Below are 21,516 nucleotides of genomic sequence, written 5' to 3' on the forward strand. Positions count from 1 at the left end.
GGTTTTGGAGCTGCCCCAGCCCCGCAAACAGCTGACAGGAAACACCAGCACTTTCACCGGAAAGGAGGCTCAGTGTTTTATTGTCGCCAGAGAACTGCTGTAATGGCGGTGTCTCGTCGCTCTTCGCAGCAGCAGAGTACGTTACAATCCCCGCCTAGAAACAACGCTCTTTCAGGTGCTTCTCCGGCCTCGCCGCCCATGGCTTTGCTGTCCCCGTCTGTGGGAATATCGGAGAATGAGAGGGAATGTAACGGAGGGATTGAGATGGCTCTGGCCTCCCCGGACCTACCAGTCCCGATCCTGGCGAGCAGCGCGAGCTCCACCACGACAACCTCAGGCGGAGGCAGCAGCATCTCGAGCCCCGGCTCTGGTGTGACCAGCCCCAGCGACGGTAGCAGCGGCGTCGGTGGCGCGTTCAGAGAATTGTTCGAAGCCTGTCGAAATGGTGATGTGTCCCGTGTTAAAAGACTCGTGGATTCGGTGAATGTAAACGCGAAGGACATGGCTGGCCGAAAATCCACTCCGCTTCATTTCGCTGCGGGTAAGGTTTAGTTAAGCTAGCGAACAGAGCACTAGGCTATCGGTTGTTAACAAACGACTACTTAAGACGGCCTGGCATGTTGATTTATGATCATTTCCCCTCATTTTAACAACCTCTGTACGTCTAAATCGGTAGTTTTACAAATGTAGCTGCTCGGCTGTCCATTTTGTTTATTCTACATTAACATTGGTGACATCACGCTAAAGGCGGTTTGATAAATGACCATAACAAAAGCTTATCAGACTTACATGTGAGTTTCTAAATGGTAAATGCGTCAAGATAAAATTGTGAATCTTACTTTGTTACAGGTAAATGTATAATCACACTTAAATAGCAGGACAATGAAAGCAAATTGATTTAGTCAATGTAAACGTGCATCTTAAATTCTGCCTGTGCCACTGCTAGTTTCATTACACCGTGTATTGCAATTCAACACCACTTTGTTTAATGATTTCTCACAAGTGTTACGCGTTTATCAGTTAAATTGATTCAATAGAAACATCTTCATTGTTTTGCTGTTTGGTTTCTGAGCATTCCTGGAGAAAAATATAATCTAAAATGTGTTAACTCTTTTAGGCTTTGGTAGAAAAGATGTGGTGGAACACCTCCTGCAGACAGGGGCTAATGTTCATGCCAGGGATGATGGAGGTCTCATTCCTCTACACAATGCGTGCTCTTTTGGCCACGCAGAGGTCGTCAGCCTCCTCTTGTGTCAAGGTGCCGATCCAAATGCCAGAGACAACTGGAACTACACTCCATTACACGAGGCTGCCATCAAGGGAAAGATAGATGTCTGCATTGGTAAGGATTCATTAAGAAAATCTTATTTTATTTTTATAATACAATGGGTGTCATTGTTCTGGAAGGCCAACACAAAGAAAAATAAGTGATCTTATTTAATCTCGGTTCCCTTCAAACAGTATTACTTCAGCATGGTGCTGATCCAAACATCCGTAACACAGATGGTAAATCGGCTCTGGATCTTGCTGACCCTTCAGCCAAGGCGGTCCTCACAGGTCAGTTCCCAAACACTCAATTGCTTAGAATGAAAGTGCTGAAGCGCCTCATGATTGTTAGAGGCGCTATATAAAACCTAATGTTTGGGGTTGGAACGTAGATTGACCAGTAAATCGAAAGATTCTTGTTCCGGCTCTGCGCTCTCTTCACCATGACAGACCGGTACAATGCCCGCATCACTGCAGCACCAATCCACCTATCGATTTCAGGCTCCATTTTTCCCTCACTCATGAACAAGACCTGGAGATACTTAAATTCCTCCACTTAGGGCAGGACTTCTTCCCTGACCTGGAGAAGGTATTCTACCCTTTTCTGACTCAAGACCATTGTCTTGGTGTAGAGGAGTTGATTCTCATCCCAGCTGCTTCACACTTTGCTGCAAATTGCTCCAGTGAAAGCCGAAGTTCACGTTCTGATGAAGCCACCAGGACCACATCATCTGCAAAAAGCAGAGACCTGATGCTCAGGCCACCAAAACAGATGCCCTCAATACCTTGGCTGTGCCTAGAAATCCTGTCCATAAAAGTTATGAACAGAATCGGTGACAAAGGGCAGCCTTGGCAGAGTTGAACTCATCGGAAACAAACCTGACTTACTGCCGGCCAGTGTGGTTTTTGGTGGGCATCGAAGTTTTAGTCAGTCTTGACGACAAAAAGCATTTTAGTCTTAGTTGGTTTTGGTCGACAAAGATTTTTTTTGTTTTGACTTTTTCAAAACATAAAACAAAGTTTTATTCTCAACAAATAAATTTATAGGTCAGACATGTACTTTGAGCTACTGGAGTGAGTTTCATTCCAACATTTATTTTATGGCTATGGGACAAAATCTCAGCTGCCCCAGATTTTGTTAATCAATAATCCCCAACTAGGGCTGTAGCAAAGCCTCGATGACGTCGACGGCTCGATTCTAAAAATTTGTCGACGTCAGATCCGGTAGTCGACGCACCGCGCCCACTTGTTGCATCCCCAGGAGTTTGTAAATAGAGGAGGAATCTGCCTGTTTTTCCTCTAGTTCGCCCTCTTCTCCGCCTTCACTAACATCTCCGCCAAATACTGAAGACCCGGAACAATGTCCGTCCACTACTAGATTATTTTCCTGTTTTGCCCGCCTTCGTCTCCCGGCAACGGGCAACAACTTCCGGGGTCAGATGCGCTGCTTCGTCTCTACCGCAGATGTAGAAAATCACCGGGAGCATTTCTCCCTTCATAAAGGAGCTTCTTTCGGACATTAGGAGAGCTGTTTTGGTGCTAGCAGTCTCTCCTCCGTGCTGGTCTGTTAGCTGCTGGGTGTTTTTGGTTTATTTAAACTCGGTAACTTGAACTTAACGTTGGTAAAGCTACTGTTAGCATCTTCGCTAACAGCTTCTTGCATTGGGATAAGCTGTTACGTTTTGGTTTAGAGTTCATCTTTTTTGTGGTGCAGATCTCCCTTTTATTACATTTAGAGTGTTGTGGGTTTTCGGTTTAGTTTAAAATATCACCTTGAGTTTGGTTTAACCACCCAGTTTAGAGTTTGGATCCCTACTTATTTGTACTTTTGTTTTAATTCCCCACAGGCAGAATTAGTTTTATTATTCCCAACCTGTGGATGGAAAGATTTATGATTTGTGTTGTTGTAAATAAACCTGATCATCATTTTAACTTTTAAATCCCGTTATTGTCCCTTCCTTTTTGCACATGAGCCAAATTCCCCAGGAAGAGTCGTAACACCACTCGCCTCCCGCACATAAGTGACCAAAACAAAGCAGCATGGAGACACTCCATCTTCTACCACCTCTCAGGCAGCAGCCTGCACCCCCAAGTTCTACACGTCTCCAGAACATAACCAACCGCAACACAGTAAAAGCAGTGTTATACAAAATGGAAGGCCTGTAGTGTTTATTCTCTTACAGTAAGAATTTATCAATTTTTTTGAGGAATTTATTTGAGATTTTCTGGTTTTTGTTAATTGTGCAATAGAAAAATAATCATTAGATTAATTTTCTAAATAGTCATTAGAATAGTCGACTATTCGATAAAATAATCGTCAGAATAATCGTTTTAAAAATAATCGTTTACCCCCAGCCCTATCCCCAACCTGGTATCGTTTGTTTTACTTTATTGATCACAATAGTGTATATAATTTATTGTTGCCGATCTGTGCATCATTCTGTAGATTTTCACTAAAGTATGATTTTCTTTCCTTAACAGAATGGACTCTTACCCCAAAATTCCACTATCTCCGCTCCGCCCCGCTTTACGTTGCTGCTCGCTTCCGAACTCAAATTATACTATACCCGCTCTACAACGGCTCCGCTCCGGTGCGGAGACCTGATGTGCGCAAACAGGCATGCGCGGAATTTTCGAGATCTTGCGATCCAGTCCGAGCAATAAACGCGGAAGTTGGATCCAAACACCCGTTGTGTGGGAGAAGCATCAAAATTATTTGTTTAATCTGCCCATCATTTGTGTTGACAGATCAGCAGTGTTTGGATCAACAAACGGTGACTACTTTGCTAGTAGAAACTGTATTTATGGCTTATTTTTGTGCATTTAAAGTTCAACCGCCATTGATAGTTGTTAAAAGTTGTTAAACCTGTGTATATGAAACAAAAAACGCTTTTTATCGATTTATTGTGAAATAACGGAAGTTGTGCTTGCTCCCTTTCCTGTTGGGCGGTTGTGGTTTCTGTCCATTGACTGCGGAGGTGCTCCGGCGTCCGGCAAAATTAGAATCGATCCTATTTTTGCCGGACGGCGGAACGGCGGGCGGCGCACTGTGCCACACTTCCGCAGTAGTGGAACAGCTCTGATTGACTACAACGGGACTGTTTTTGCTGCGGAGTTCGTGCCGGAGCGGATATAGTGGAATTTTGGGGTTAGGAAGCATACAGAGTATTCTACACAATATTTATACAGAAATAAAGAAATGTATTTGTTTAATTTATAATTTGAGTTGTCAGACCTCCATCTTAGTGTCAATCATGTTTTTTCACAGACTGCACTGTAGTGATTTTTCACGAGCCTACAGAATTAATATAAATAACTCAGTTCTGCTCTTGAGCATCAGCAGAGATTCTCATAAACATTTAGACGGGCTTAAACTGTTGTGCTGTTGGTTAAAAAGCAGGAACGTCATCCGTTATTAGTAACCAGGGTGCAGGGACAGTAATCCTGACACACTGACTTTAAAACATTAGTCCTGACAAAAAACATAATTTTTAAATTTCTCTGCCCAAAAGCATGACTTTTTCAGGAAACACACAGATAAGAACCGTGTTAATATTATGGATATGTTTAAAAGTTGCTATGTCCTCACTCGTAGTAGCGTCAATGAGCGGCTGAGCGCTGCGCGTTCCTGCGGCAGGGAAGCACTGAGCCAAGGTGACTGAAGTTGGCTTCCAATAGGGATGTCCCGATACAACTTTTTCACTTCCGATACGATACCAAAATTGCAGCTTTCAGTATTGACTGGTACCGATATCAATCAGCACAAATCATACATACTTTTACCTATTTCATAGTGTGGAATGTATGAAAGGCTTGATCAAGTGATATTAACCAATCGGAGAACAAGAGCCTATAACAGTAAGTATGAAAAAAAGAAAAAAAAATCTTAACCTTTGGTTGCAAAAATGTGAACCTTCACGGACTGCTTGTATCTGAGATTTTTTATGCAGTCTGATATAATCCGATACCGTGCTTTTACTGTTGTAATAAAATGTAGTTGTGTGAAAGGGATCCTTTGGTAACTGTGTGTGCAGAGCACTGGATCAGTTTAGGGGCAAACTTTGCCTGCTATAGGTGAAGTCACTGCAGAAGTGACAAAAGAATTGCAGTATAACCCCCCCCCCCCCCCCCCCCAAATAAAATCTACTAGGGGCTGGATCTAGAAAGGAACAAGCTCTCATTGACTCCCATGTTAACACCAATTTCACAGCAAAAATAAACACGAGTCGCTCAACCGAGGTTTAAGCGCCCATCAACCTCTGTTGGCTTCCTTTAGCTCATAGCTACGTCGCCTCAGTTTGTTGGGTGGCAATCATCGACCCCCACCCTCACAGTCCTGCTCTCAGCTCCATTTTTGTATTTTCCTTGAGTGACGAGATGTACAATGTGGCCAAGATGGAGGTGTTGGGAAATGCCCATCGGGCTTCAATTCAGTTCTTCAGAAACCTACGTGTGGTGCGGAAGAGTCGTCCATCGTATATTTACAGTTATTGGTAGGAATAAAACACAAAGCAAAAAGAAGCACATTTTAGAGAGACTACAAAGAATTGTGTATACGTCTGCATCACAAGAACTCTGTAGACAAGTCTGCATGAGCAATGTTTGTGCAGATGACCCCCAGAGTCTATGACAAGAGCTGTGTGTGCGCGTCTGTGCATATGTGTGTTCACAGAGTGTTAATTAGTGTGCTTACATATGAATTGTGTTTTGTATTGCTGTGACATGTAGGATCTGCAGAACGAGATTTAAACCTACAGTTGTAATGTGAATGTTTTTCTTATTTTAGGAGAATATAAGAAGGATGAACTCCTTGAAGCAGCAAGGTGAGTGTGTTTGTGTGAAAAAGCTTCAGGGAATTCTGACTGATGGGGGAGTTTAATGACGTCTTTATGCGATTACAGGAGTGGAAATGAAGAAAAACTGATGGCACTGCTGACTCCATTAAATGTCAACTGTCATGCCAGTGATGGTCGTAAGGTAAATGACTCAGTAGTGCCCCATCCTTCAGATTGTTGTGTTTACGCATGACGTTGAAACAGGCTACACAACGCTGTACTTATAAAGCATTGTTCCGGATTTCTGAGTCAGTTAGGATGCAGTCCGATTAGTGCCAGATTAGTTTGTGGGCTGTGGGAGGAAAGAGGATTTGTCACTGAATTTGTAGGAGGGAGTATTAATGAGCTCCACATGACTGAAGACAAACCAGAGCTACACACTCTTGGCCTTTTCTTATTTGGCCTGACCCAGTCCTGTGTTAATGGTGTCGGCCTGCCCCCACGCGACCCGGTCTTGTTCACATATCCTTCTCAGGAATGCGAATGTCTCCAAGCACATGGATGGGGAAATAGTCCCGTGAAGAAGTCTGCGTTGTCCTCCTTAATTTACAAAGGTGGCTGTGAGCAGTGTTGCTTTTGGAGACTCTTGCATGAAGCACACAGCTTTCTACTCTCTCATCCAGTGCTGTGTGCTCCTCACAGCAGTCTGTGCTCATGCTGGCGTGGAAGGCCAGCGCAGCAGTCGGAGAAGATGTTTACTCCACTGAATCCAGACTGACAGAGAATAGCACATTCGGGAAGCCTCTACTGGCTGATTCTACCCACCAATCGGAGGCTCCCTCTAGTAGGTAGGCGTGAACTTTAGCCAGCCAATCAGTCAGTGGTTGGTGTGTTTGGTCGGCTTTGCACAGGCAGATCACCGGAGAGCAGGTCCAACAAAAACGGGTCAGCTGAGTGCAGAAAACGCCCGTATTACCCAGATGTGAACACAATTAACCTGCCAGGGCTGGGCCGGGCCGGCCCAGATGTGAAAACACCAAATGTGTGCTGTTCTTTTTATGTAAATCAGGTAATTCTTAAAATCCATTAAATTCCTTCCATCAAGCCTTCTTGACTTTTCACAGCCTCAATAATTTCAGTGGTACTTTTATTATCAAGTTGTTTTATTTCTAATGTATTGTTTTAGTTGTTTTATTCCTTTAGTATTTTAAAACAAAGACCGCAGTTTGATAGACTGAACACAGTTGCTTTCTTGAAATATTTTAAGGCTGCACCAAAATGAAAATGAGGAAACCAAGGCAGAAAACCGTTACACTGAAGAAATGATTGTCACTTATTTCAATCATAGCATTTATTTAGCACGGACAGAAAAACACTTCTAAATTTAAATGAAAACTCAAAATAAAATGCTTCACTTGACCTCACTCATGTACATTAAATAATAATAAATTATAAATGTACAGGCTTATGACTGAAAGGCCTGCTGAGAAAAACTAAAATTAAATATGTTCTCTTATAAAAACGATGTTGAGCGCCGTTTATAAATTTTTCTGTGTAGGAATACTACTGCTTTCTGTTCCTCTTATCGAGGACATGGCCTGAAGTACGGAAGACTCACTGACTGCTTGTGCGGACAACATGTATAATGAGAATAGCGGGGACAGCAGTGTTACTTTGCGTGTTTTGCAGCTCCACGTTTCCATAAAATCAATTTTGTTCACAAGTTAAAAAGTTTCTGAGCTATTAAATTTATAATCGCCGCATTTTTGGACTCTTGAGGACACCGCTATGTTGGATTTCTGTTTACTAAATGTGTCCACTGCGTTCGTCTAAAACGATCATGTGAGAGCCGCTTCACTTCTTTCTCATTACTCACAAAACAAACTAGTCCCGAATTACAACAACGATCGTAATAAAACGGCAGTACTATAAGGGGAAAATGTTACTTTTGAAATCCGTACGAATGTACTATTTTTATGAAGCAAAGAGCAAGTAGCCATATGAGGCCTGAGCGAAATGAAACGAAAACAAGTTCACCTGTCAGCCTATTCCAGCCATGTTGTTTTTGGAATTAAAGTCTTACGCACAAAAACCAAAAATGCCCTTTTGGGTCATTCGGTGCATCCTTAAAATATTTTTTGACAAACTGCAAATTTTATGATTGACCGTTAGACCTGGTAGCTGTGTTTATATCTGGGAGTATTTCTTTTGATCATTTTTTATTTTCATGTCAGAGAAAAGCAATTTCAGTTTTTTTTTATTTTAGATCCTCGATCAGAAACTCAACTTTAATTCCTCTGTGATTCCTGGTGTTTCTCCAGTCTTTACATGTGACTGGAAAATACCTACAGTGTAAAAACTGGTAAAATGATTGTAATTTCTGTCCTGGTTAAAGAGGAAAGTGGAACAACTTGTTGGATGCTCTGCCTCATCTGATTCAAATAACATCAGCTTTTCTAAGTGACCTCATTTTTGCATTTCAATTCTAGACTGCCGTTTATTTCTGTTTTTTATGTGTTTTATGTATTTTGTCTCCCAAGTTTATGCACATTTTGCTCACTTACAGCCCTGTACCCATCCCTAAGTTGTGCTCTAATCCTCACTATGCATTTAGAAAGGGCTGCACAATATGTCGTAAATATATTATCGCGATATCGGCATGCACAATATGCATATTGCAAAGAAAAGATAAATATCGTTATGAATGGTCAGCTCAAATGTTTGTTACACATAATACATTCTGCCAGTCAAACGGAAGCATGTTTTTTTAACAAATCAAATGGAGCTCTTCACCCATTTAGCCAATCGGGTTGGCTCTCATAGGTTAGAGTCCCGCCCCCGAGGCAGACGGCACCTTATTTTGATGGTTAGCAAACACCTGTGTTAGCTTTGTTCTGCTCTTTCTGCTGATTCTGCTTTTCCCGGGATCCACTGATTGCCTTTTCTTGTTCATTTTCCTTTTCTCTTTCCTCACATCTTTTGCTTTTCTCATTTTCATGATTTTTTTAATTTCTTTGTTTTTGATCATTTTTGTTCCTGAGTTAAGTTTTTATTTATTGCAAGTAATATCGTCATCGCAATATTAATCGTTATCGAATATCGCAGGTTTTCCTAATATTGTGCAGCCCTACATTTAGAGCAATGTGATCTTTACTTTGGGATATCAGCCACTTCTTTGTTAGAAAGCTAAGGAAGGTGTTATCCCTTCTGGTTTGCGGCACATTTATTTTTCAGATGTATGTGACGAGTGATTTTTAAAACAGCCGTTTGTGTTTTTCATTGACTCAGAGGGAGAGGGAGGTTTCTGTGACGAGATGATGTCATTTTGTAATTTGTGTTTCATTTTGTTTTCCGTGTGACTCTGGCAACATTTGTCGATCAGTCAACCTCACAAAAAATGCTGGTAAGTTGACCTTGATAATGGCCACTTGATGCACTGTTGTGATCTTTTTATTTAATCCATCATTTTTATTTGACCAATAAGCTGGCAGTCACTTGTTAATTGCATATCATGGACTTGGGTGCGTGGGTCACTCATGTATCCTACCCTGATGCTACTTTGTGTGTGTGTGCGTGTGTGCGTGTGCGCGCGCGCCTTGTGACTGAGTGAGTTTGTTGTCATGGTGACCACTCATCCTTTTGAATCTGAAGAGGAGCTCAAAATATCCACTGCCTGCTTTCTTCGGTGTCTGTCCTCTCTTCTGCACTCACCCGCTCTTCCACATCTTTAAAACACTTCACCACTCAGGCGGCATTAATCAGGCTTCTAATTTATGTATTTCATTTTATTTTTAATGATTTCTCATGCACTCCTCACGGCCTGCCTCTGCATTTTGCCGAGCGAATCATGTGTCTTGTGAAATTTGTGCCTTCTTGACGTTCACTGTTGAATCCGCTGGTGTGCAGTAATGAATGGACTGCGTTTCACCCATCACCCAGATGCCTTGCTGCCCTTTTTGGTAACAACTGTTGATTGCTTGTGTCATTCCTCACTGAATGATTCATAACTCAAACCACCTCATCAGTTTCACACTTTGGCTTGAGACGTTCCACTTCGTCTCCCGGGTTTATTGTGTATGTCACTGCATGGAAATTGAAGTAATATCTGTTAGTATTTTACTGAGCTTAGCAGAGCCAGCTGTTTGAATAATGAACTTCTGCTGTTGAAGATGGGGTTTGTAGCTTTGCTTAAACTAACATTATTTGTATTTATTTTTTTGGCTAATTCGAAGCATTTGATTTGATCCTTTAGCTTTATGCAGATTTGTTTTTTAAACACTCAGCCTGCTCAGTCCAGCTTCATTTTATCATGTTACGGTTGGGTTTTGATAGCATCACACCATGTACAAGTGACTTTCAGTGATCAAATCTAAAATCAGTTTGGGATCAAAACTTCTAAATTATTTTGGAGACTTCATTAAATTACAAAAATCCATTGTTTGATTAGTAATTAGGCAAGTTTCTTTGGTATGTTCTTGCTGTGTTGCTTTTCTAACTGCATTGTTGGTTCTGGTTGGTTTAAAACACAGAAAAGGTTTCTTTTTACCTTACTGACTGTTTCGTTCGCAGCTGCAAACTTCCTCAGAGCTGATGCTGATGGTGGCATCACTTCCTACTCCAATACAAACTAACCGATGCAGAAGAAAGCATTTTTAAAAAAGGTTTAAACTTTGCAGTAACACCAAAGAAAATGCCACATGATGAATTTATTGTAGCAACAGAAATGGCATGTCAACAGATCTACAGATGAAGGAAAGAAAGCAGAACTTAGAAATGTTGTTGGGATATTAAAGAACAGCAAAGTTCAACACAGCAATATTACAAAAGAAGCCATGACATGAGAGCATTATCCAAAAATGAACAGATAATTATTCCATCGGCAGACAAAGGAAGAGCCACAGTGGTAATGGACAAAGAAAAATATAAACAACAGATGAAACAGAGGCTAGAAGACAAAAATACATAAATACTTTAAAAAGACCCAACAGAAAACATTAAGAAAAACATGAAAAAATTACTGAAGCCACTAAAAGAAAAAGGCAAAATAACAGAAAAATGTACAAACACTGGATTACTACAGCAAACATAAAACCAAGAATATGTGGAACTCCAAAAATACACAAACAAAACACCTCACTTAGACCAATAGTAGACAGCATAGGTACACCAACATACAACATGGCAAAAGAAATCTGCAAAATCATCAGCCCGTTCTTAGGTAACACAGATCAACATTGCAAAAACAGCACAGAACTGACAAAAGAACTAAAAAAGATTACAATAGAAGATAATGACATACTCGTCTCACATGACGTCACATCCCTGTTCACAAAAACACCAACCCAAAAAACCATAGACATAGTAGTTAACAGAATCAGACAGGACAAAACTTTACACAAAAGGACAAACCTCACAGCGGATGACATAGCACAACTGATAGGACTGGTAGTTAACTCCATTTACTTATACGATAACACTATACAAACAACTGGAAGGCTTCGCCATGGGTAACCCGTCATCAGCCACCCTGTGCGAGTTTTTCATGGAAGACCTAGAACAAAAAGCCATAGCCACTCCACCCCCCCCCCCCCCCCCCCCCCACTGCAAAATAAAATCAAGGAAACGCTACGTAGATGACATACTGGAAATCATACCAAAAGGACAAACAAACACTAACAAAACACTTGAATAACATTGACACAGGCAACATAAAGTTCATATATGAGTCAGAAACAGAAGGCAGCATAGCATTTATGGACATGAAAATAAGCAGGCAGACCGACAGGGCCCTAAACATAAACACATAGGAAACCAACACACACAGACCAATATTTACTATGGACATCAGAACACTCTACCATACACAAAATGTCAGTTATCAGAACATTATATCACCGAGCAAACGTAACTGAAAGAGACCGTAAACAAGAGGACAAACACATACAACACGCTTTAAAGACCTGCGGATACCCGACATGGGCGATAAACAAAGGAAAACAACAAACGGAAAGAAAAGAACAACCAAAGCAAAGAACCAGAAACCCCAAAAGACAAGAACCAAAACCAGTGATAACCCTATCATAGATCAAAGGCATAACAGAAAACATAAGAGCAACAATGAAAAAACACAATGTAACCCATGTAGAAAATCAGGATATAAGATTCCACGTAGTCTGACATGTTAAGCGCTTACTCCACAGGACATCAATTCCTGTTTAGAAGAGCCGAGTGTCAGCAGCACTAGACGTGCAGAGAGAGAGACACAAGGCAGACAGCTACAGACATGAACTTAGAACGACAGACAAAAAACGAACTGTTGTGAATAAATCAATGACCTGACTATTTTGGACGAGAGATGGGATGAATATTACCAGAGTGTGAGACCAGGGGGGTTTACCTTTTCTTTTAACTGCTTGAAACTCCGGTGAGTCCCATGCTAAACTATACTGTTTTTGTTAGCAGTGATGGAGTAAAACTTAAATATATTTGTTAACTACGTAGAAAGATGTTTGATAAGGTTAAAATAGTTTTGGGAAATGTTCTGTGACATTTATATTTTGTTTGTGTCCTTAAGTTATGTTTAAAGTGTTGGGGAAAAAAACGTTTGTGTTATGCTAATGCAAAGTGCGAGATGCTAACGCTTAAGCTAATGGTTAAATTAACAGTTGACAAACTGTATAAATGTCAAATGGATGCATATGTATTACCTTAATGCTTGGTTTTACGTTACTTGTTAGATCAAGAAAGGTAATTGATGAGATCTCATAAGATTTGACAGAATCAGATATTCTGTCAACCCTACACTTCTTGTGTAGGTTGGTTTTTTTCCTCTGTTCCGGATGATAAGAACTGTCAGTGATTTGGAAGATTGTATGGCGAGCCCAGCCCAGTGATCCTGAAGGCAGTTGGTGATGCGGTGGGCCAGCCACGCATCCTGCCCAGAAATCCTTGGACTATTGCAACAATCCACTGATCACAGATAAGACACTCACATTAGCAACCTACCCGGGTAGTAGGAGTGGTAATACTGGAGGACAACGTGAAGAGCACACACACACACATTTTGGAATCCAAATTATTAACCGGTTGAGCTCAATCGAATGGACTGATTTGGTCTTGTTTTATTTATTTCTTTTTTTTTTTCTTGTGGCGCCCTCATTTTCATTGAGTTACAGCAGTGCTGTCAAAAATTTTATCGTGCAGCAATAAATGCTAATTATTCAACCTAGCACTTGCTCCCATTTTGAGTGTTACTCCTATACAACCTAGGTAAATGTGAGTATCTCAACTAAAGTTAGGCTAGAGGTGCTACATCAACATAAACACACCAACAAAAACCATACACGACAGTTCAAAATAGACTAGTACACCCAAAAGACAAAGTACCAGCAGGACATGAATGTGGAGTCGTTTACGAAATCCCATGCAAACTCTGCAATAAAACATACATAGGAGAAACCGGACGCCAACTCAACACACGAACAGTAGAACATAGAAAGGAGTGCGAGATACAAGTCGAAGACACATAAGAGCAGCAAAACAAGAAGCAGAAAGTACAATAAAGAAGTCAGCCGTAACAGATCACTGCACAAGAGAAAACCGTATAATGGACTGGGACAACACAAGGATTATAAACACCGAACAACAGAAATACAAAAGATGGATAAAGTACCATATTTTCCGGACTATACGCCGCTACTTTTTTCCCACGCTTTGAACCATGCAGCTTATAATGAGGTGTGGCTTTACTGAAGATTTTCCTTCACCTGCCAGGGGGCGCTTTAGCAGAAAGTGAAACGGGTGGAAGTCAAAAGTGGAAATCAAAGAAAGTGCTCATTTTAATTTAGCCGGCACGACGAAGAATTTTTTTCAAATCCATACCCCCTCATCATGGTAACTACACTTATGAGTTCATATCATGCTGCATTTAAGTTGAAGGCCATCGAGCTGGCCGTCAAGGAGGGAAACAGTGCTGCCGCACGTAAGCTTGGCACGAATTAATCCATGGTTTGGTGCTGGAAACGGCAGCGGGAAGAACTCATTCAAGCCAGCTTCTCCCCGGGATGATGACCGCAACACGGACAGCGACACTGACATCGCCACAGAAAAGGTATGTAACGAAGCTCTTCTGAGGCTGTTCAACTCAACACTGAAGATGACTTCAGTGGTTTCAGTGCGCAGGAGGACGATGAATAAACTAATCAATAAATTTTCTGTTTTGTTTGATACTGATCAGTTAAGTTACGTTCTGTTAAACTATGTTTTCAATTCAGTAGATCTCCAGTAGAAATCTGCGGCTTTTAGCCCGGTGCGGTTCCATGTTTTTTTAAAAACTTAGTAGGTGCGGCTTATATTGAGGTGCGCTCTATAGTCCGGAATTTACGGTAAACCATAGAGATAAGGAGACTTGGATGCGGGACCATGAACAGAGACGATGGGGTCTGCACATTGGATTGGCATGGGATTGCATCATCGTTGAGGGGAAAGGGGGCAGCAGAGGGCGACAACATCCTCTGCTGCCCGCGGATAAACGGAGTAGGAAGTGACGCCACCATCAGCGTCAGCTCTGAGGAAGTTTGCAGCTGCGAATGAAACTGTCAGCAAGGTAAAAAGAAACCTTTTCTCTGTTTTAAAAAAGAACCAACAATGCAATTAGGCAAGAGTCACATCCTAACCGTTATTTATACCCAATCATTTGGACTCAAATTCTGTTGAACTAATCCCCTTCTTTCTGCTCACTGCACAAAACTCCTATTTGGGGATTTTTATCTAATAAAATTCAAGTTGGATGAGTAACAAGGATGAAACTGTGTGCGTCATAATAGACAGCAAAAAAATTTTGTCACTGGACTTGCCCACAAACTCCACTGAACTTGCATCATAAAATCTTTCATCCATCTGCAACTCACCAAGCCTAAGCTGCAGTAGCTTCTGGCCCTAATCAGCAGCTTGCCACTGTGGCCACCAGAAGCAGTAGACTCCAAGGCTGCTGGTGTTTGAGTGTGCTAACAAGCCGTCCTGTCTTCCAGTCCACTCCCCTCCACCTGGCTGCGGGCTACAACCGGGTCCGCATTGTTCAGCTGCTGCTCCAACATGGCGCTGATGTTCACGCCAAGGACAAGGGGTAAGGGACTCATTAAGAGGGGAAAGCGTTTAATCTCTGATTGTTCTTTGTTATTTATGACACCAGTATTGTTTATTTTCCCAGCGGCCTGGTTCCTCTTCACAACGCCTGCTCATATGGACACTATGAAGTCACCGAGCTTCTGCTCAAAGTAAGTCCTGCAGTTGTTCATCACACATTATTTTAAGGGATTAACGGTCAAAATCACTATTGAGGACCACAAATGCAGCTCTCCCACCTTTGAAATTGTTTTGTTTCCACTTTCTTGTTCATACATTTTCTTTTTAAAGCAGAACATGATTGGGAAAATGAAATGTTGGAGGAAAGTGCAGCTAACCTGCTTCTGTCCGCTTGCTAGCACAAACGACGCATGCTATGCTCTCTGTTTCACATGTCTGATCGTTTCACACTTTCATGCTTGTGGCCAAAACATCTCACGTGGAAATGTTACGCTTGTATCTAACTTAATCATGAACTCCATTTAACCTAAAGATTATGGAGTTTTCCAGCACATGTTGGCACACCGATGGTAATTCTTTGGCCCATGTGTGCTGTTCTCTTGATGGGTTGCTCTCTCTGCAGCATGGAGCCTGTGTGAACGCCATGGACTTGTGGCAGTTCACGCCTCTTCACGAGGCGGCGTCCAAGAACCGAGTGGAGGTCTGTTCCCTGCTCCTGAGCCACGGGGCAGACCCAACCCTGCTAAATTGTCACAGTAAGAGCGCTGTGGACATGGCCCCCACTCCAGAGCTGAAAGAGAGGCTCACCTGTGAGTTTCCCATGTTTATACGCTGTAATGGTGAACATGCACATTGTAGCTTCTGTAACGTTTTGAGTGTTTTTTATTTTTATTTTTTATATTGGGGGGGGGGGGTGAACAAAGCTACAAGAACCACAAATACAAATATATTTTACCTACAAGAATGTAATTAAGACTGTCTTCAACAACAGAATATGATGAGTAATTGTTCCTGTTTTCCCTCTTGTAGATGAGTTCAAAGGTCACTCATTGCTGCAGGCTGCCCGTGAAGCTGACATGACCAAAGTTAAGAAGACATTGGCTCTGGAGATCATCGGCTTCAAACATCCTCAAACCAATGAGACTGCTCTGGTCAGCCTTTTCTTTTGGGTTCCTTCTTAGATTCAGATTTTTAAAGGATTCCATCTAAATGTAACGTCCTGTATTACAGCACTGTGCTGTGGCGTCCCCCCACCCCAAGAGGAAACAGGTGACTGAGCTGCTGCTTCGTAAAGGTGCCAACATCAATGAGAAAAACAAAGAGTAAGTAACAGCATGGATTGTTTGCTGCCAAAGAAAACATCAGAGCATTCATGTCACATTAAGCAAAACTGGAGTTGGAGGAATGTTGAAGAGTTATCTTTGTCTTCTAGCTTCATGACTCCCCTACACGTTGCTGCGGAAAGAGCTCACAATGACATCCTGGAGGTGCTGCAGAAACACGGAGCCAAGGTTTGTCATCGTGCCTCTATCTTGTTCTGCCTGATATCAAGTAGAAAACACGAGTTTTTGTGGACTCCAGGTGAATGCTGCAGACACACTGGGGCAGACGGCTCTTCACCGAGCAGCGCTGGCGGGTCACATCCAGACCTGCAAGTTGCTGCTGAGCTACGGGGCAGACCCCTCCATTGTGTCCCTGCAGGGCTTCACTGCAGCGCAGATGGGCAACGAGGCTGTGCAACAAATTCTTAATGGTAATCTCCACTTTTGATTTGCTTCAAGGTTTATTTTAAGGTTTAGAATTATGCCTTTTATTCTTGTTTAAGACATGTAGGGCTTTTTCTGAGAATTTAAGCTCTGTTTATAAGATTTAACATGACTTTTATTGATATTTTTTCAGAATCAAGTATGATTATTTCATGTGTACATTAATTTGATTCATTAATTTCTTTATTTTCCCCACAGAAAATGTTCCCACTCGTAATTCTGATGTAGACTACAGATTTCTGGAAGCTGCCAAAGCAGGAGACCTGGACACAGTTCAGGTAAATTTACAAAATAAAATAAAGCTCTTTTTTTATTTTAAATGTCCAGAAGCAGTCTTTTTCTAACAAGTTCTTGAAGTAACTGATACTGATTATTGTCACTTTGCATGGTAGCAACTTTGCACCCCCCAGAACGTAAACTGCCGGGACTTGGAGGGCCGTCACTCCACTCCTCTCCACTTTGCAGCAGGTTACAATCGAGTGGCCGTTGTTGAGTATCTGCTCCACCATGGAGCTGATGTTCACGCCAAAGACAAGGGGTTGGTGTTTTATTTTTAAAACAAACCCTTTTAGTTGTTTAATTCTAGATTTCAGTGAGGAGGCTGACTTGTGTTTTTGTCCCTCAGAGGTCTGGTCCCCCTCCATAACGCCTGCTCTTATGGTCACTACGAAGTGGCTGAGCTACTGGTCAGGCATGGAGCTTCAGTCAATGTGGCCGACCTCTGGAAGTTCACACCACTTCATGAGGCTGCAGCCAAAGGGAAATACGAGATCTGCAAACTTCTTCTCAAAGTGAGGAGTTGTCTGTCACATGAAAGTTGTCACTAATGCATTTTAAATGTTTATTAAAATATATGTTTTTTCCCTTTCAGCACGGAGCGGACCCCACCAAGAAGAACCGTGATGGCAACATTCCCCTGGACATGGTGAAAGACGGAGACACAGACATCCAGGACCTGCTGCGGGGGGACGCCGCCCTGCTGGACGCTGCCAAAAAGGGCTGCCTGGCCAGAGTGCAGAAACTTTGCTCCCCAGAAAATATCAACTGCAGAGATGCTCAGGGGCGAAACTCCACACCGCTCCACCTAGCAGGTACAGCAGCTTTGGTGTGATGTCATGGGTCATAGGAATGGGTGCTACTGCACAAATATGATATTTAGATCATTTTGCTTCAGTTTATCATAGAAGCTACATTGTTCTTGATTAGATTTGTTTTTCCCCTCCACAGCCGGCTACAACAACCTGGAGGTAGCGGAGTATCTGTTGGAGCACGGGGCTGATGTCAACGCCCAGGACAAGGGGGGCCTTATCCCTCTTCATAATGCCGCTTCTTATGGGGTCAGTACCAGCAGCCCAAAGACAAACCAAAACTTCCACTCATGACCTGAGCGTTTCTCGTGTTTCAGGACTGTGAATGTGGTTGGAGCCTCCTGCTTTTGTTGATTAGCTGTCTGCTGCTCTTCTTCCTCACAGCATGTAGACATCGCAGCTCTGCTGATCAAGTACAACACGTGTGTGAATGCCACAGACAAATGGGCTTTCACGCCCCTCCACGAGGCGGCCCAGAAGGGTCGGACACAGCTGTGTGCGCTGCTGCTGGCCCATGGAGCTGACCCCACTATGAAGAACCAAGAAGGCCAGACTGCTCTGGACCTGGCTACGGTAGGGGCTGCATGAGGACGGAGAACCTGATTTATCTTATTTGCTTAATGAAGACTTAGAAAATAAGACACAGAGCTTCTCTTGACTAATGTTCTGGGGTGTTTCTGCAGGCCGATGATATCAGAGCCCTACTGATGGACGCCATGCCACCAGACGCGTTGCCCAGCTGCTTCAAGCCGCAGGCCACAGTGGTCAGCGCCTCCGTCATCTCCCCCGCCTCCACACCATCCTGTCTGTCAGCAGCCAGCAGCATAGACAACCTGGCTGGGCCGCTCACTGAGCTGGTTGCTGCTGCCGCCGCCACTTCTGGACCCTCTGGTGTGGCGGACGGAGCCACAGGCACTGACCGCAAGGAAGGAGAAAGTAGGTTTATTACATTTGTCACATGAAACTTTCTCAACAGATGGAGGGGCTCTAATAGTGAAATTTTTCCTATAAAAATGGGTTCTCAGTCTTTTGTTTTCTTTTACAGTGGCAGTTCTGGACATGAACATCAGTCAGTTCCTAAAGAGTCTGGGTCTTGAGCACCTGAGGGACATCTTTGAAAGGGAACAGGTCAGTAACAGAGCAGATTCTTAGATTTTTATAATTTACAAAGGAAAGACGTGTAATTAAAATTGTTTTCCAGATCACACTAGATGTTCTGGCTGACATGGGCCACGAGGAGCTGAAGGAGATTGGGATTAACGCGTATGGCCACCGACACAAACTGATCAAGGGTATTGAAAGGCTGCTGGGGGGACAGTCAGGTGAGAAAACCTTACAGGAAAAAATATCTTCCTGTTTTTCATCAAGCTGCTTAAGTCTCATGATTTAAAATGTTCTGAAAATGTTGTGTCCACTTTCCAGGTGGCAACCCGTATCTGACGTTCCACTGTGCCAACCAGGGCACCATCCTGATAGACCTGGCCCCTGACGACAAAGAGTACCAGTCTGTAGAGGAGGAGGTAATGAATATTCCTTTCACCTCTAAACGTGTTAAAAACTTTGTTTTTGCAGCATCGTCCCTCTTCTGGTTAAAGCCCAAACACCAGCTCGTGCTACAATATGGTGTGTGTGTGTGTGTGTGTGTGTGTGTGTGTGTGTTTCACAGATGCAGAGCACCATTAGGGAACACAGAGATGGAGGCAATGCGGGTGGCGTCTTCAGCCGATACAATATCATCAAGGTAGTTCTTTACTCATTTTGTAGGTTGGGAGATCCTAATGATACCTGATAACAGCAACAGTCTGGCTCAGCGTCCTAAATCATGTGGTGCTTTGTGCTTCATAGATTCAGAAGGTTGTAAATAAGAAGCTGAGGGAGCGTTACACCCACAGGCAGAAGGAGATCGCTGATGAGAACCATAACCATCACAATGAGCGCATGTTGTTTCATGGTAACCACCTACCACGATACGCTTTCTTTCAGCTGTGTGACATCACATTATTGAATACAAAGGTTCTACAACTGATGCATTTATTCCCAGGATCTCCTTTCATCAACGCCATCATTCACAAAGGTTTTGATGAACGTCACGCGTACATCGGAGGGATGTTTGGAGCAGGAATTTACTTTGCGGAAAACTCTTCAAAGAGCAATCAGTACGTCTATGGTATCGGCGGAGGCACAGGATGCCCAACGCACAAAGACCGATCCTGCTACCTGTGCCATAGGTGAGTCACACTGGAAGAATTTATTTCTGGTTGTAGGTGTTGCCGTTTGTTGCGAAACCATCGCTGTTTAAACGGCCATTAGCGGTGCTGTTTGAACACTTTTTTTCTGCTCCTCTCAGACAAATGCTATTCTGCCGAGTGACTTTGGGGAAGTCTTTCCTACAGTTTAGTGCCATGAAGATGGCCCATGCCCCTCCAGGGCATCACTCGGTGATTGGGCGGCCCAGTGTTAACGGTTTAGCTTATGCTGAGTATGTCATCTACAGAGGAGAGCAGGTAAGCTGAGGCATCAGGGCAAGCTATTCCTTTAAAGCACACAGGAGTTTTATGTAACACTACCATCTTGCCCTTTTTGCCCCCAGGCCTACCCAGAGTACCTCATCACCTACCAGATCCTTAAACCCGAGAGCACGGCCCTATCTGCAGCAGGAGCTGAACAGAAGTCATAGTTGCTTCTAACACTACAATCTCGCATAAAGACTTACAGCTTGATATCTTTTGTTTTTTGTGTTGCAAATGCCTGAACAGCGTTTTCATTACCAAACACATTTCCAGTGTCCCGCCCTGTAGAAACCATGGTGGCCAGTGCTTCATGAGTAGATATGCTGTAAAATACTCTCCTATTTTTTGTGATGACCTTGTATTTTTGCATTGGCTGCATGTTATTATAGAAGCATGCGAGTCCCAACAGCGTGCGTGGGTTTACTGCTCCCCTCCATCCCTCTTCTTCGGCAGGAGGATGCCCTTTTAGACTCTGAGGAGTGTTTTCCTGCTCTTTGTTGCTTAATGACTGTGAAGAATCACAGAATCTCTTTTCACCAGCCTTTTGACTCACACTCATCTTCATGGAATCCTCACGCCTAAGGAATACAACCCACCACCACATGGGTTCACTTTAACGAGACTAACACTACTGGACTTGTAACAGTGCAACATTGATGCTGTATTGTTTGTTCCAAACATTAGCTGAACAAACTTATAAACACTGAAGCTGTCACATTTTTTCTATGGTTATATTTATGCTCTTGAGGAAGAGCGCTCACATAACAAACTTCAGAGGTTTCTCAGTTGTACAATAAGGATTTGCATGAGGGCGAATGTGTGCTTTGCAAGGCTAAGAGAAGCATCCTAATTAAGCATGGTTAGACCTTTCTATATTATGACAGCATTTCATTATGCTTTAAACCGAGTTGATAGATGTTGAAATGTGCTTTTGATGCCTTACAGGTGAATAACACCTTAACAGCCATTGAGCTCATCAAGACACCTCTTCTGTCACCATGGTCCTACTCAGACATTCATGCATAAG

The 21,516-nt window shown here is 42.7% G+C and overlaps 1 protein-coding gene across 2 annotated transcripts; it reads left to right on the forward strand.

Moving 5' to 3' along the window:
- Window positions 1-57: 57 nt before the first annotated feature.
- LOC107393557 (poly [ADP-ribose] polymerase tankyrase-1) lies at window positions 58-21,071 on the forward strand. Of its 2 annotated transcripts, XM_015972005.3 has the most exons (28): window positions 58-541; window positions 1,118-1,342; window positions 1,462-1,557; window positions 6,053-6,089; window positions 6,168-6,243; window positions 9,424-9,444; window positions 15,071-15,165; window positions 15,250-15,316; window positions 15,748-15,934; window positions 16,155-16,276; window positions 16,356-16,447; window positions 16,558-16,636; window positions 16,707-16,878; window positions 17,090-17,169; window positions 17,284-17,429; window positions 17,517-17,682; window positions 17,763-17,982; window positions 18,119-18,228; window positions 18,364-18,552; window positions 18,663-18,915; window positions 19,025-19,107; window positions 19,181-19,301; window positions 19,402-19,499; window positions 19,646-19,720; window positions 19,825-19,930; window positions 20,021-20,207; window positions 20,327-20,483; window positions 20,570-21,071. In XM_015972005.3, exons 1-28 carry the CDS (start codon window positions 103-105, stop codon window positions 20,654-20,656), a joined length of 3,786 nt encoding a protein of 1,261 aa, XP_015827491.3. In that variant the 5' UTR covers window positions 58-102; the 3' UTR covers window positions 20,657-21,071. The 2 variants fall into 2 exon arrangements, with proteins under 2 accessions (XP_015827491.3, XP_015827492.3); XM_015972006.3 differs by lacking the exon at window positions 9,424-9,444.
- Window positions 21,072-21,516: the final 445 nt, after the last annotated feature.

The sequence above is a fragment of the Nothobranchius furzeri genome, chromosome 17 (assembly GCF_043380555.1).
Source record: "Nothobranchius furzeri strain GRZ-AD chromosome 17, NfurGRZ-RIMD1, whole genome shotgun sequence".
Taxonomy (NCBI): Eukaryota; Metazoa; Chordata; class Actinopteri; order Cyprinodontiformes; family Nothobranchiidae; genus Nothobranchius; species Nothobranchius furzeri.

What these genes read in the sequence shown, in the direction of transcription:
- LOC107393557 (XM_015972005.3), top strand. Translation starts at nt 103, where the DNA reads ATGGCGGTGTCTCGTCGCTCTTCGCAGCAGCAGAGTACGTTACAATCC. An exon ending in ACATCTTTGAAAGGGAACAG is followed by an intron (nt 19,108 to 19,180) that starts GTCAGTAACAGA and finishes ATTGTTTTCCAG; the next exon opens with ATCACACTAGATGTTCTGGC. An exon ending in TCCTGCTACCTGTGCCATAG is followed by an intron (nt 20,208 to 20,326) that starts GTGAGTCACACT and finishes TGCTCCTCTCAG; the next exon opens with ACAAATGCTATTCTGCCGAG.